This window comes from Puma concolor, chromosome A1 (assembly GCF_028749965.1).
Source record: "Puma concolor isolate L17-30 chromosome A1, mPumCon1.1.hap2, whole genome shotgun sequence".
Lineage (NCBI taxonomy): Eukaryota > Metazoa > Chordata > Mammalia > Carnivora > Felidae > Puma > Puma concolor.
The window spans coordinates 171636552-171650668 of NC_141667.1; the positions used below are offsets into that span (position 1 = coordinate 171636552).

Genomic DNA, 14117 nt, shown 5'->3' on the forward strand with positions numbered 1-14117 from the left:
GAAGGATGGGCAGGGCACCGGCTGGAGATGTGCGAGCTGCACGCTGCATGAAGGCCCCAGCAAGGGAGCCCCCGGGGGCTGGAATGCAGCCAGGCCCTGTGGCCAAGCTGTACATGCGCCCAGGGACCAAGCCGCTGTCCGCTCGTCGAGCCGTGCCTCCCCGGGCAGCATCCGGCCTGAATGATCACAATTCTCTGATGTGCACAGATGTGCCTTAGGCACCAGCAGGGGCCCCGAGGGTGGAAACCGTGGCGAAACCCCCAAGTAAGAAAAATAGTCATCAAGTTGGGCAAGAGACAGCGCCAGAAGAGCCACTCCAGAAACTGGGGCCTGGATTACAGGTGCAAAACTTGTTCTACAGCTCACCTAACATCGACGGTCCCACTTAAGAAAGTGGAGTAGCCCACTTAAGAAAACCAGGTGCTGATTTCAGCTCAGGTCAAGATCCCGCGGTGCATGAGTTCTGGCCCTGCATTGGGCTCCGCGCTGGCAGCACAGAGCCTGCTTGGGATTCTCTCTCTCTGCCCCTTCCCTGCTCTCTCTCTCTCTCTCTCTCTCTCTCTCAAAATAAATAAATAAACTTAAGAAAACAAGAGGTGCTTCTCACTTCTTAAGTTGATCAGTTTTTGAAAAAAAAATCAAACGAATTGTGCCCCAAGGCGCTCAGGCCCCTTCCCCTCCTCCCATGTCCCCTGCCCCCTCGCCTCAGGCCAACCGCTGTTTTGCTGGGTGCGTATTCTGCGTGGCTCTTTTTGAAGTGGCATACCCTTTATTTCCTCACCAAAAATGGGGGAAGGGGGATCATATGACATGTGAGGCTCTGTAACATTTTCAGAAGTCAGAACAACTCGCTCTGTGAGCACAGTCATAAAAAGACTAAAGAAATGTACTAGGGGCAGAGAATACCTTGGAGGCCAAGGGGAGAGATGAGACGCTAAGTGCCCTACTGGCTCGGGAGCTCTGAAGGAGCCTGGTGTGGGAATCAGAAGTCGTGGCCTGACGTTGGGGGGGGGGGGGGAGAGTCAGATCCGGGGGGGGATCTTGGAACGCTGTGCTGAGCAGCAGGTCTGACCTTGCAGGGAGCAGGGAGCCAGCCAGGTTGGGGAGCCGTCCTGATTTGCTCCATGTGGGGAAGCTCAGGTCCGGTTGGGTGGATGGGAGACGGGGAAGGTGAGACAGGGCATCCGCTTGTCACCGTCATCCCGGGGAACAACGAGCGCAGCCAGAATCGCATCAGAGGAGCTGATCACCTGGCCCGGAGCCGCCACGTGGGACGCACACCCTCACGCCAGACCCCTTTCTTGCCTGCTCCTCAGCACCACTTGCACTGGCCAGGGGCTCCCAGGAGGGCTCGAGAGCCTGAAGACAGCTGGGCCTTACCCTGGGAGCTGCCGATTCGGTAGGTCTGGGATGGACCTGAGAGTGTGCATTTTTAAAAACATGTTTTTACACATTTATTCATTTTCGAGAGACAGACAATGAGTGGGGGAGGGGCAGAGAGAGAGAGGGAGACACAGAATCCAAAGCAGGCTCCAGGCTCTGAGCTGTCAGCACAGAGTCCGACGCGGGGCTCGAACTCACAGACGGCGAGATCATGACCTGAGCTGAAGTCGGACGCTTCACCGACTTGAGCCACCCAGGAGCCCCTTTGATGAGTTCCCAGGTGCCGCTGCTTCTGGGACAGAGACCACACGTTGAGAACCACTGCAACAGAGAATGAAAGAAACACGATCCTTAAAGCTCTGCAGCCACATGCATGCAGGACACTATAGTGCTGCCCGTTTGAAAAGCAGCTTAATTGAAAATCAGTGCTTGCCGCTGTGGCTGTGTCTAAGAAGACTGACTTTCGCCTGTCCACAACTTTTTCATTCCTATGGCCTAATTTCCCAGGCCGATGCCATAGGGACCCTCTTCTTTTGGTCAGCGTGAGCAACCCTGGACGGAACTGCCTCTTCCTTTGAGGGCCCCTCTCGGCCCTGCCGGGGGCCCCCATCGCAAATTCTTGCCCATATTTCAATCTTAAGTCATTCCATTCCAAACATTTATCTGCACCACTCAGCTGTCATCATGGGCTGCAGTGAGTAGCAAGCTCTGTAGCAAATTCCTGTAGATCTGATCTTATCAACCAACTTGCAAAGAGGCGTTAGCATCTCTAGGTGAAGGCATGGCGGTCCAAAGGTTAAGTGCTTTGAATCTTTAAAGCCTTATGACCAGGAAGGATGTCCCCAAGCAGAGGCTTAATCTCCTGCCCCCCAAGGCCTGCCTTTCCACCTAAAAGAACCCAATGTTCAACTTAACTCGTCTTCCTCCTGGTTTATGAAACCATTTTCAGACCACCTTAGCAGCTCTGGAAGGCAGCATCCTCACTTTACAGACGGCTAATGGAGAGTAACCCGCAGAAGGCACCAGAGCCAAGGCAGATCCTGCCAGATCCCATTTAAAAGGCATGGGATAGGACTCCTAAGCCACCAGGTAGAAAATGTAGCTTAGGGGAAAAAATTATTTAAAAAAGAACACTTTGGGGCGCCTGGGTGGCTCAATCAGTTAAGCATCTGACTCTTGATCTCAGCTCAGGTCATGATCTCACGATTTGTGAGTTCGAGCCCCACGTTGGGCTCTGTGCTGACAGCTCAGAGCCTGGAGCCTGCTTCAGATTCTGTGTCTCCCTCTCTCTCTCTCTGCCCCTCTCCTGCTTGCACTCTCTCTCTGTCTCTCTCAAAAATGAATAAACTTAGTTAAAAAAAAAAAAAAAAGAAATGCTAACTGCAGTACACAACCAGCAAATAGCCCTGAATTCAGTAACAGAGGAGGTTAGCAACCTCTGCCCCTCAGTAATAGAAGTGGCTTTTTGGAATGAACACTTTTCGGAAAATAACAAACTTCCTGGGTGATAACTGGGTACTAAATCTCAGATTTTTACCTGAGTGAGCTTAGGAATTTCATTTTCCACAGTGTAGTTCTGAGTGTGATGGTTGTTAGAACAAGATCTAAGCTCTCTTTTCTGGAAACCTGTCTATGTTCCAAGTAAGCAAAATCTTTACCATTATTAGCTGGTATACAATAAGCGCTAAACAGTATTTTGCAACAGAAATTATAGGTGCTACCTCAGCCAGATGAAATCTTTCCTTGCAAACCCAAGTCCTGAGAAACATGTGGCAGGAAGTACTGCAGTGAAGCTCCAGGCCATCCCGTTTGGGTTTTCATACCTCCTTCCTGCTTTTCAGTAAAGGCCTGGTGCAAGGACCAGCTTGAGCCCTGTGCAGCTGGCACTCAGCTCGCTTTGCTGGGTCTTTGGGAGACAGTAGTAAGAGCACTTTATCTGAAGGATAAGTAGGCAGAGCATCGTTTGGTCCTGCTGTTTCTTCTAGAAGGCAAGGCACCACTGCAGTGAAACAGGGCTTCGAATACTGCAAACAGGCCTGTTTGTGTGTTCTCCAAAAGCATGTGTTCCTGAGTGGGTTTTGTATTTCACTGGAGAGTGGCTGTCCCCAGTCTGGTGATGAAAGCTGGTGTGTGGGCTACATCAGGCAGGGTCCCATCTGGACACAGAAGGCATACTCAGAATAGAAGCGATTATTCAACACACACACACACACACACACACACACACACACACACACACACACACCGTTTAGAACAGGACAGAGCCAGGGGCGCCTGGGTGGCTCAGTTGGTTAAGTGTCCGACCTCAGCTCAGGTCATGATCTCACGGTCTGTGAGTTCAAGCCCCGAGTCGGGCTCTGTGCTGACAGCTCAGAGCCTGGAGTCTGCTTTGGATTCTGTGTCTCCCTCTCTCTCTGCCCCTACCCCACGCATGCGCGCTCTCTCTCTCTCTCTCAAAAATAAATAAACATTAAAAAAAAAAAAAAGAGGGGCACCTGGGTGGCGCAGTCGGTTAAGCGTCCGACTTCAGCCAGGTCACGATCTCGCGGTCCGTGAGTTCGAGCCCCGCATCAGGCTCTGGGCTGATGGCTCAGAACCTGGAGCCTGTTTCCGATTCTGTGTCTCCCTGTCTCTGCCCCTCCCCCGTTCATGCTCTGTCTCTCTCTGTCCCAAAAATAAATAAACGTTGAAAAAAAAAATTTAAAAAAAAAAAAAAGAAAAGGTGGGTCAGGGCGCCTGGGTGGCTCGGTTGAGCCTCAGACTCTTGATTTCGGCTTAGGTCATGATCTCTGGTTCATGAGTTTGAGCCCTGCATCAGGCTCTGCACTGACAGTGTGGAGCTAGCTTGGGATTCTCTCTCCCTTCTGCCCCTTCCCCACCCTCCCTCTTTCTCTCCCTGAAAATAAATAAACTTATTTTAAAAAAATTTTAAGGGGCGCCTGGGTGGCGCAGTCGGTTAAGCGTCCGACTTCAGCCAGGTCACGATCTCGCAGTCCGTGAGTTCGAGCCCCGCATCAGGCTCTGGGCTGATGGCTCGGAGCCTGGAGCCTGTTTCCGATTCTGTGTCTCCCTCTCTCTCTGCCCCTCCCCCGTTCATGCTCTGTCTCTCTCTGTCCCAAAAATAAAAAAAAAATAAAAAAAAAAATTTTAAGGTTTATTCATTTTTCAGAGACAGAGACAGAGTGTGAGTAAGAAAGGCACAGAGAGAGAGGGAGACACAGAATCAGAAGCAGGCTCCAGGCTCTGAGCTGTCAGCACAGGGCCCGACACAGGGCTCGAACTCACAGACCATGAGATCATGACCTGAGCTGAAGTCAGACGCTTAACTGACTGAGCCACCCAGGCACCCCTAAATAAACTTATTTTTTAAATTAAAAAAAAAGGGGGGAGGCAGGGAGGCATAAATGACAGTGCAGGTACCCGGAGTAATGACTTCAGTGGTCTCCCCCATGGGAAGTGGTATAAAACTGTGACCAGAACCTGGGAGGAGAGTTGTGTGGGGAGGGCCTCCTTCGGAGGAGCCTCCACTGTCCCCTGAGGATGGAGCAGTCTGAGGTGACATATGGGGAAGGAGGCAGGGAGAGGAACACCCTGACCCTCTGGTCTCCTGCCCAGGCTTCCCATTGGCCAAGCCACGTGGGGGGTCGGGAACCCGGGAGAGACTGATGAAGCGCGCGCAGGGCAGCGTCTCCGGCAGAAGGAGGTTAGAGCCTGGACGGGCAGGTGGAACTAATGAGGGGCAGAGCCGGGATCCAAACACTGGACTTGGTGATGGCTACGACCGCGGCTTGGGAGCACTTGTTCGATCAACAAACATTTGATTCCCACCCTGTGGGAGGCGGCAGCATCTTCCCTGAATGATGCGTCAGACCTGGGCGGGGGCCCCGACAGGTGGGCTGTCGGAGGGAGGCTGGCTCATCCTCGGTCACAGCTGGAAAGCAACAGGTGCGAGGTTCAATCACACGTCTGCCCCCCATGCCCACGTTCTGCCCCTCAAAGCAGCCCCTTCCCACCAGCAAGTCTAACTAGGGAGAAAATCAGGCTATTCATGGAACAATGTCCTTCCAGAACTTTATAGATGTCAGGAGTTGGGACCGGAGCCCTGTGAGGCCAGCACAGGTCATTTCCCGCCTTAGGACAAGGATTGAAATAGCACCCCTGATCCTAAGTGGGCGACAGTGAGACCGTCTGGCGTGTGGTTGGGGAAGTGCCAACGCCCACGGCACAGCGTGACCAGAATCAGGAAGCGAGGCCCCCGCCCATGAAGAAGGGGGGTCTCGACCACCGCTGGGTCTGGGCCAAGAGCGGAGTTCCTCAGACAGGGCTGCGGTTTTGTTTATTGTGGGCTGGGGCTCGGGGCTCGCACAGAATGAAAATCCGAGGCGGCAGGGCCAGCGTCTGTGATGGGACAGCAGGCACGGAGTGTCTCTGCGGAGCTCGGGGCCAGCGAGGTGATCAGAACTACTCATGCAGATCAGTCCGGCAACTGGACATCACAGCCTGCGGGTGGTTCTCACGGGGATGTCCCTGAACCAGCGGGGACATCAGCTTGGGACTTGTGAGAAATGCAGGCTCAGGGGGCCGCCCCAGAGTCAGCAGCTGTGGGCATGGGGCTCGGCGACCTGTTCTTCCGAGGAGGTCAATTCTGAGGCACACTGAAGTTTGAGGACCATTCGTGGGGTCACAGATTCAGAATAGAGGTGGGGGGGGGTGCTCGCGGGCCCCTGAAAACAAAGGACTCTAAGATGCGGTCAGTGGAAGCCAGGGAGGGGGAGGGATGATTCCCCATGGAGAGGGGCCCCGCATGTGACAGACACAGATAAGAACGGGCCGTGCGTAGGTGCAGGGAGCGGTGCCACACAGCGTGAAGACTCGAACCAGGGGATGGGTCAGCTCTCCTCAAAATTCAGGGGAGGCCAGGGCAGAGGCATGAAGGGTTCGCCTAAGATCTAGAAAGTCGAGTCAATGGCCCTTGGTTTGCACTGGCTTACTTGGATTCTCACCTTTTTTTCTTCCTGCTCTTCTAATTCCTTCTTCTGACGATAAGGCCCCGCAATGTGGTAGGTCCTGGGAAAGATGCTGGGGATGGGGAGGTGGACACCCCTGGAGGGGAGGCAGAAATACAAACTGGTATTCCACTCTGGGAGAATCGGGAGGCAGAGGGGGCTAGTGCGGGTCGTGTCGTGGCAAGAGTTACAACAGGTGTAGGAAGAGGCAGGGGCCCTTCCTGGAGTCACTGTCTCATGCGTTACCGTCTTTGAGTGGGCACCCAACGTGCTCAGCAAATGGGTAGCTGGGTGTCATGCGAGCCCCGCCCCGTGCATGCGGAAGGGGCTGGAAGAGAGGCCATAACAGGTAATGGGAATGGTGGCTGAGTCCTCACTGTGTTAGACACCCTGAAGCATTTCATATCCCCACTATTTAATCCTCACCCAACCTCACTGACCTCGTGAGATAGTAAAGGACAAGCGGAAATGTTTGGTCTTCACCCTGTGGGCGATGGGCAGCCTTTGAAGTGTTTTCAGGAGGAAATGGTCTTGGCGCTATTCTCGAAGCCTCTGACTCTCAATTCTGACCGCAATGAAACTGCCTGAGGAGCTAATTAAAAGAAAATCTGATGCCAGGTCCCGCTCCCAGAGAAGGCTGGAGCTGTCTGGACAGCACATCTGACCTCCCCGAAAAGTCAGAGGGTCTGAGTTGAGACTCTGCAGGAAGTGTTTTCATTACTTGACTTTAATAGTGGCATTTTGTTTTTCTTTCAGGAATGTCCAGATCACAGGTGAGTGTTTTTTTCCTTCTCTACAGAGCTTTGTTTTGTCTGATATGCTCCTAAATGTTCACAGCTGTGCTTCCTTCGCTTAAAAATGCCCGTCACAGGGACACCTGGTTGGCTCAGTTGGCTAAGCGTCTGACTTCGGCTCAGGTCGTGATCCCACGGTTCGTGGGTTCAAGCCCTGCGCTGAGCTCTGTGCTGACAGCTCAGAGCCTGGAGCCTGCTTCGGATTCTGTGTGTCTCTCTCTCTGCCCCTCTCCTGCTCATGCTGTGTCTCTCTCTGTCTCTCAAAAATAAATAAACATTAAAAAAAATTTTTTTAATTCCTATTATATACTTGTGTCATTGGTGCGGGGACAATCCTGAGTTTTTTCTTCAGGACATGGTGTGTCTTGTTTTTCTCAAAATAACAATAAAACCAGATGCTTTATTTCACTGTCGTCTCTGTGTGGAGTGCAAGGGGTGAAACATTTTTTAAATTCTTGATTCCACCTCTGGACAGTCACTGACAAGTTGCTAAATGTGCATCAGCTACTTTCCATGCTGTTAGCGCTCACTCGTGAACACGGGCCGGTGGGGGGCGTGTTTCAATCCCACACCGTTTGTTTTCATCAGGGCTGCTTCGGTTACCCCCTGAGCATCTTCTTCATCGTGGTCAATGAGTTCTGTGAAAGATTTTCCTACTATGGAATGAGAGGTAACCATCCTCACCCTCCCTCCCCGGAGTGAAGAGCCTGACTTACCACAGCTCCTGACTTTGTCTCCCCTCTCGCCCCGCCCCCTGCCCTCTGCAAAAAGCGCTCCTGATTCTGTACTTCAGACGGTTCATCGGATGGGACGATAATCTGTCCACGGCCATCTACCACACGTTTGTGGCTCTGTGCTACCTGACGCCCATCCTTGGCGCGCTGATCGCGGACTCCTGGCTGGGAAAGTTCAAGTGAGTATTTGCAGCTTCCTTGTTAAGAAACAAGCCAAGAAGTAATTGCAGCTTTGTGGTTTGGGATGAAGGACGGTGGGAACAAGGAATCAAGGCCCATAAAACTCTTAGGAGAGCGTGTCGGGCGCTGTTTCTGCTCAGATCATATCCCGGGTCTAGCACCGTGCCTGGCGTTTGGCAGTGTGAATGCAGGTAGCCCTGGTAGGTTCTTTCCTTTCTCCAAACAGTGGTGACATCTCTGTCTCCTCTTGAAATAGTAACAGGGATACTGTCTATCATCAATCACGTGTGAGGCGCAGAGTTAAGGTCTAGAGAACAAAGAAGCTCCCTAATGTATGTGCTGGCTGCCGAAAGGCTCACACTGCTCTCTGGGCGGGGAGGATGTGGGGCATTCATCCAATTCTACAGGATCAGCTTCACGAGTGCCCCCAATAGAGGGTTACTGAGAAGTCCCCAGGACTTAATGAGCAAGGAAGTGGAGGTTCTTCTGGGCCAAATTCACTGATTCTCTCTCTCTCTTTGCCCCCCCCCCAGCTCACACACTCTCTCTCCCTTTCTCTCAAAATAAATAAACTTTAAAAAATTGTTTTTAACTTGAAATTTGTAGTACCTGCTATAAATCTAACAAAACCACAAAATGAGAGTTGGTAAATCCTAGGAGTGATTTTCTTTTTTCAGTTCAGGAGGTAAAATACTTAGATAACTTGGAAAACACAAATTAACTCACTGTACATTCAATACAATATAAAAATGACTGGGGCACCTGGGTGGCTCAGTCGGTTAAGCATCCGACTTCGGCTCGGGTCGTGATCTCGCAGTTTGTGAGTTCGAGCCCTGCGTAGGGGGCTCAGAACCTGGAGCCTGCTTCAGATTCTGTGTCTCCCTCTGTCTCTGCCCCAACCCACTCACACTGTCTCTGTCTCTCTTAAAATTAAACATTAAAAAATTTTTTGGTAAATAATTAATGGCCCACTCCTGGCCAAATATTGTTACCAGGCACAAGATAAGTATCTCTTACTTTTGAAGATAGATGGACTCAGCAGTTAGGTAAGAGGAAACACTGAGTTTTTCAAGTAATTCAGAGATGAAACCGATCTTCCGCCCCTTCCCCTGGCTCCAGCCGATGGGACTTACACGTGCGTGCTGGGCAACAAATTCTCCAGCAGGCTGCCTTTCTAGGAGTTAACAGTTCTTGTTTTTGTTTTTCGTTTTGTTGTTTGAAGAGTTCCCAGTGGTATTCAAGTTTGAGAAACAAGTACACAATGGCTGGTGTCTTGCCTTTTGAAGCAAGAGACCTTTCTGTGGGAGGGAAGGAAGTGGGCTCCTACCATGCAGTTAACTTAGGTTCTCTTAACCCCTCTCAACACAGGACGATCGTGTCGCTGTCCATCGTGTACACAATCGGACAGGCGGTGATTTCAGTCAGTTCCATTAATGACCTCACAGACTTCGACCATGACGGAATCCCTGACAACCTCCCCACACATGTGTGAGTTGAAACCTGCTGCCCTCCCCCACCCCCACCCCCCGCCACTGGTGGCTTACTCCGTGCTCTAATTTTTCATCTTTTTTCCTTGAACTTCACCGTAAGTGCAAGGAGGTCTTTCCTCCCTCATCAGCATAGAGGAAGCTTTTTCGTTGACTAAGAGTTGGGTCTATGTATGTCACCATCCTAGCAGCTGTCTGGAGCCACTGCTCACTCGATGCCTTGCTGTCTCGGGTACAAGTCACATGACACACAGTCAGCGCCCGGAATACTTGTGTTAATCTTGATCTTCCTCACAGGGACAGAACTCCCACAGACCTTGATCCCTAATCGTGCCAGGTTTCCTCAAGACTCTGTACCTTTGGGTGTCTCCTCGTACCATACTTCCGCTTATTTTTCAGTAATTCAGTTTCATAAATATTTATTGCAGCCCTGTGTTCTGAGTTCTTGATGGAAAGTGCCGTTGACAAATGCTCCTCTGTGAGACTAATTTCCTATCACTACAGTCTGGCCTTATAAAAATGTATTTTGTTTCTGGTTCTTGTGCTTCCGTTCCTTGATCTATGAGTAACGTATTGTATGGGTTGGGGAAATATCACTGAAATTCAAATTGGTTTCTGCAATTCCGGCGTTTCTGGTTTGTTAGCCAATCGGATTGCTGTTTAGACCCGGTCCCTTGCTGCAACACCCTCGGTGCCCACAGAGAACTGCGCTGGTGGGAGGGAGTGGTTGTATGACCGGATCAGGAGCTCACACTTCCAATGTCTGAGTCCCAGCTACTCACAAAGGAGCTGTAAGACCTGGGCAGCTCACCTTCCCCAGGCCTCAGTTTTCTCTTCTATGGTATCAGTTAAGAACATGGACTTTGGAGCCAGGCTAACGGTTCAAATGCTGGCTATGCCCTTTACTAGTTGTGGGATCTTGAGCACATTTCTTAACCTCTGTGCCTAGGTTTCCTCACTTTAACTAGTGCCTACCTCGTGTGGCAGTTTTGTGCCTTAATCTGGGTAAAGGACCCACAGCATGGCCTGGCAAGTGGTAAGTATTCAAGAAAGCTTAGTCTCTTCGGGTATTTCATGGAGTTCATATTCAAGCATACCTACAGCTCTCACTAGAGGGGCCGGTACATCATATCCAACCGGCCATGTTTTGTTGTCATTTAAAATGTTTGGGGGTGTCTGAGTGGCTCAGTTGGCTAAGCTTCCAACTTCAGCTCGGGTCATGATCTCACTGCTGGTGAGTTTGAGTCCTGCATCAGGCTCTGTGCTGACAGCTCAGAGCCTGGAGCCTGCTTCAGATTCTGTGTCTCCCCCTCTCTCTGCCCCTCCCCTGCTCACGCTCTGTCTCTCTCTCTCTCTCTCTCTCAAAAATAATAAACATAAAAAAAATTAAAAATTTTTTTGAATATTTGTTTATTTTTGAGACGGAGAGAGACAGAGCACGAGTGAGGAAGGGGCAGAGAGGGAGACACAGAATCTGAAGCAGGCTCCAGGCTCTGAGCTGTCAGCACAGAGCCCAACATGGGGCTCGAACCCATGAACCGCTAGATCATGACCTGAGCCTGAGTTAGACAACCGATTGAGCCCCCCAGGTGCCTCTAAACATAAAAAAATTTTAAAAATAAATAAATAAAAATAAAAGTGATAGCACTAAGCACAAGTTTATTAAGAGGCAAACAAAAAAAGTGCTTCAGCCAGTTAATTCAAGAAGAGGAGCATGATTTTTTTTAAGTTTTATTTATTTAACTAAACTCTACACCCAACATGGGGCTTGAACTCACATCCCCGAGATCAAGAGTCACACGCTCTTCTGACTGAGCCAGCCAGGAGCCCTAAGATGAGCAGATTTTTTAATTTTTTTTTTAACGTTTATTTATTTTTGAGACAGAGAGAGACAGAGCATGAACAAGGGAGGGGCAGAGAGAGAGGGAGACACAGAATCTGAAATGGGCTCCAGGCTCTGAGCTGTCAGCACAGAGCCCAATGCGGGGCTCGAACTCACAGACCGAGAGATCATGACCTGAGCCGAAGTCGGACGCTTAACCCTCTAAGCCACCCAGGCGCCCCTGAGCAGATTTTTTAAAGGAATTTTTCAATGTGCAGTATCTTCCTTGACTTTATCTATAGTTTCCTAAAATATTTGTTAGAATTTTAAAGTAATATTTGCAAACAAGAAGATTTGGAGTAAACCCTTATAAAACTTGAAATTTGGGAGTGCTTGGGTAGCTCAGTCAGTTCAGTGTCCAACTCTTGATTTCAGCTCAGGTCATATCTCATGGTTTGTGAGTTCAAACCCCCCACTGGGCTCTGTGCTGACAGCGTGGAGCCTGCTTGGGATTCTCTCTCTCTCTCTCTCTCTCTCTCTCTCTCTCTGCCCCTCCCCAGCTTGTGCATGTGCTCATGCTCCCTCTCTCTCTCAAAATAAATAAATAAACTTAAAAAAAAATTTTTTTAAACCTGAAATTTGTAGTACCTACTATAAATCTAACAAAACTACAAAATGGGAGTTGGTAAGTTCCATGAGTGATTTTTTTCAATTCAGGAGGTAAAATACATAGACTTGGAAAATACAAGGGAAGTAAAAATAACTAAGCCTTAATTCCCTCCATTATTACAAATAATCTCTTCTATCATTGTAAAAGATTATAGTAGTAAATCTTTCGTTCTGCTTCTTTCCAGTCTTCTGTACTTTGTAAACAAGTTAAGATCATACCACATAACCTGATACTCTGCTTTGCATTTAAATTGTCTTTTTCCATGGCTTTTCATGACTATTAATGATTCTATTGTGATTGTACTAGACACAGTGCACGCAGACACATTTTACCTACCCATTATTTTACTGAAAACGGTAAGAGCTACAAAAGAATTCCATACATAAATCCTTGTCCAGTATTCAAGCGGTTGCTTTAAGTTTTTTAAATATACATACAAGTTTGTTAACAGAGAGGGTAATAATGATTTCAGGAATAGAATGCAGTGATTCATCACTTACATGTAGCACCCAGTGCTCATCCCAACAAGTGCCCTTCTTAATGCCCCTCACCCATTTAGCCCATCCCCCCACAACCCCTCCAGCAACCCCCAGTTTGTTCTCTGTATTTAAGAGTCTCTTATGGTTTGTCTCCCTCTCTGTTTTCGTATTATTTTTTGCTTCTCTTCCCTTACGTTCATCTGTTTTGTATCTTAAATTCCACATATGAGTGAAGTCATATGATACTTGTCTTTCTCTGACTGACTAATGTCACGTAGCGTAATACCCTCTAGCTCCATCCACGTTGTTGCAAATGGCAAGATTTCATTCTTTTGGATCGAGTACTCCATGACTTCTTTATCCAGTCATCCGTCGATGGACATTTGGGCTCTTTCTATACTTTGGCTATTGTCGATAGTGCTGCTATGAACATTGGGGTGCATGAGCCCCTTCAAAACAGCCCACCTGTGTCCTTTGGATAAATACTTAGTAGTGTAGTTGCTGGGTTGCGAGGTAGCTCTATTTTTAACTTTCTGAGGAACCTCCATACTGTTTTCCAGAGTGGCTGCACCAGTTTGCATTCCCCCCAGCAGTGCAAAAGTGTTCCTCTTTCTCTGCATCCTCACCAACATCTGTCATTTCCTGAGTTGTTAATTTTAGCCATTCTGACAGATGTGAGCTGGTATCTCATTGTGGATTTGATTTGTATCTCCCTGCTAATGAGTTTGTTGAACATTTTTTCATGTGTCAGTTGGCCATCTGGATGTCTTCTTTAGAAAAATGTCTATTCATGTCTTTTGCCCATTTCTTCACTGGATTATTTGGTATTTGGATGTTGAGTTTGATAGACTCTTTATAGATTTTGGATACTAACCCTTTATCTGATGTGTCATTTGTAAATATCTTCTCCCATTCCCTTGGTTGCCTTTTAGATTTGCTGATTGTTTCTTTCACCATGCTGAAACTTTTTATCTTGATGAGGTCCCAATAGTTCATTTTTGCTTTTGTTTCCCTTGCCTCTGGAGACATGTCAAGTAAGAAGTTGCTGCGGCCAAGATCAAAGAGGTTGTTGCCTGTTTTCTCCTCTAGGATTTTGATGGCTTCAAGACTTATGTTTAGGTCTTTCATGCATTTTGAGTTTATTTTTGTGTCTGGTATAAGAAAGTGGTTCAGGTTCATTCTTCTGCATGTCAGCGTCCAGTTTTCCCAATACCATTTGCTGAAGAGCCCATCTTTTTTCCATTGGATATTCTTTCCTCTTTGTCAAAGATTAGTTGGCCATACGTTTGTGGGTCTATTATGGGTTCTCTATTCTGTTCCATTGATCTGTGTGTCTTTTTTGTGCCAGTACCATACGGTCTTGATGATTACAGCTTTGTAATATAGCTTGAAATCCAGAATTGTGATACCTCCAGCTTTGGTTTTCTTTTTCAGGGTAGCTTTGGCTATTCAGGTTTTTTTCTGGTTCCATACAAATTTAGGATTGTTTGTTCTAGCTCTGTGAAGAATGCTGGTGTTATCTTGATAGGGATTGCATTGAATATGTAGATTGCTTTGGGCAG

The 14117-nt window shown here is 48.6% G+C and overlaps 1 protein-coding gene across 1 annotated transcript in view; it reads left to right on the plus strand.

The window, feature by feature from the left end:
* SLC15A1 (solute carrier family 15 member 1) overlaps positions 1–14117 on the plus strand; it is a 57335-nt gene that overhangs the window by 10292 nt on the left and 32926 nt on the right. Inside the window, exons 2-5 of the mRNA XM_086709126.1 lie at positions 7146–7162; positions 7772–7853; positions 7955–8096; positions 9466–9585. Of these exons, the coding sequence (XP_086565252.1) occupies positions 7146–7162; positions 7772–7853; positions 7955–8096; positions 9466–9585 (361 nt within the window). The remainder of the gene's footprint in view (positions 1–7145; positions 7163–7771; positions 7854–7954; positions 8097–9465; positions 9586–14117) is intronic.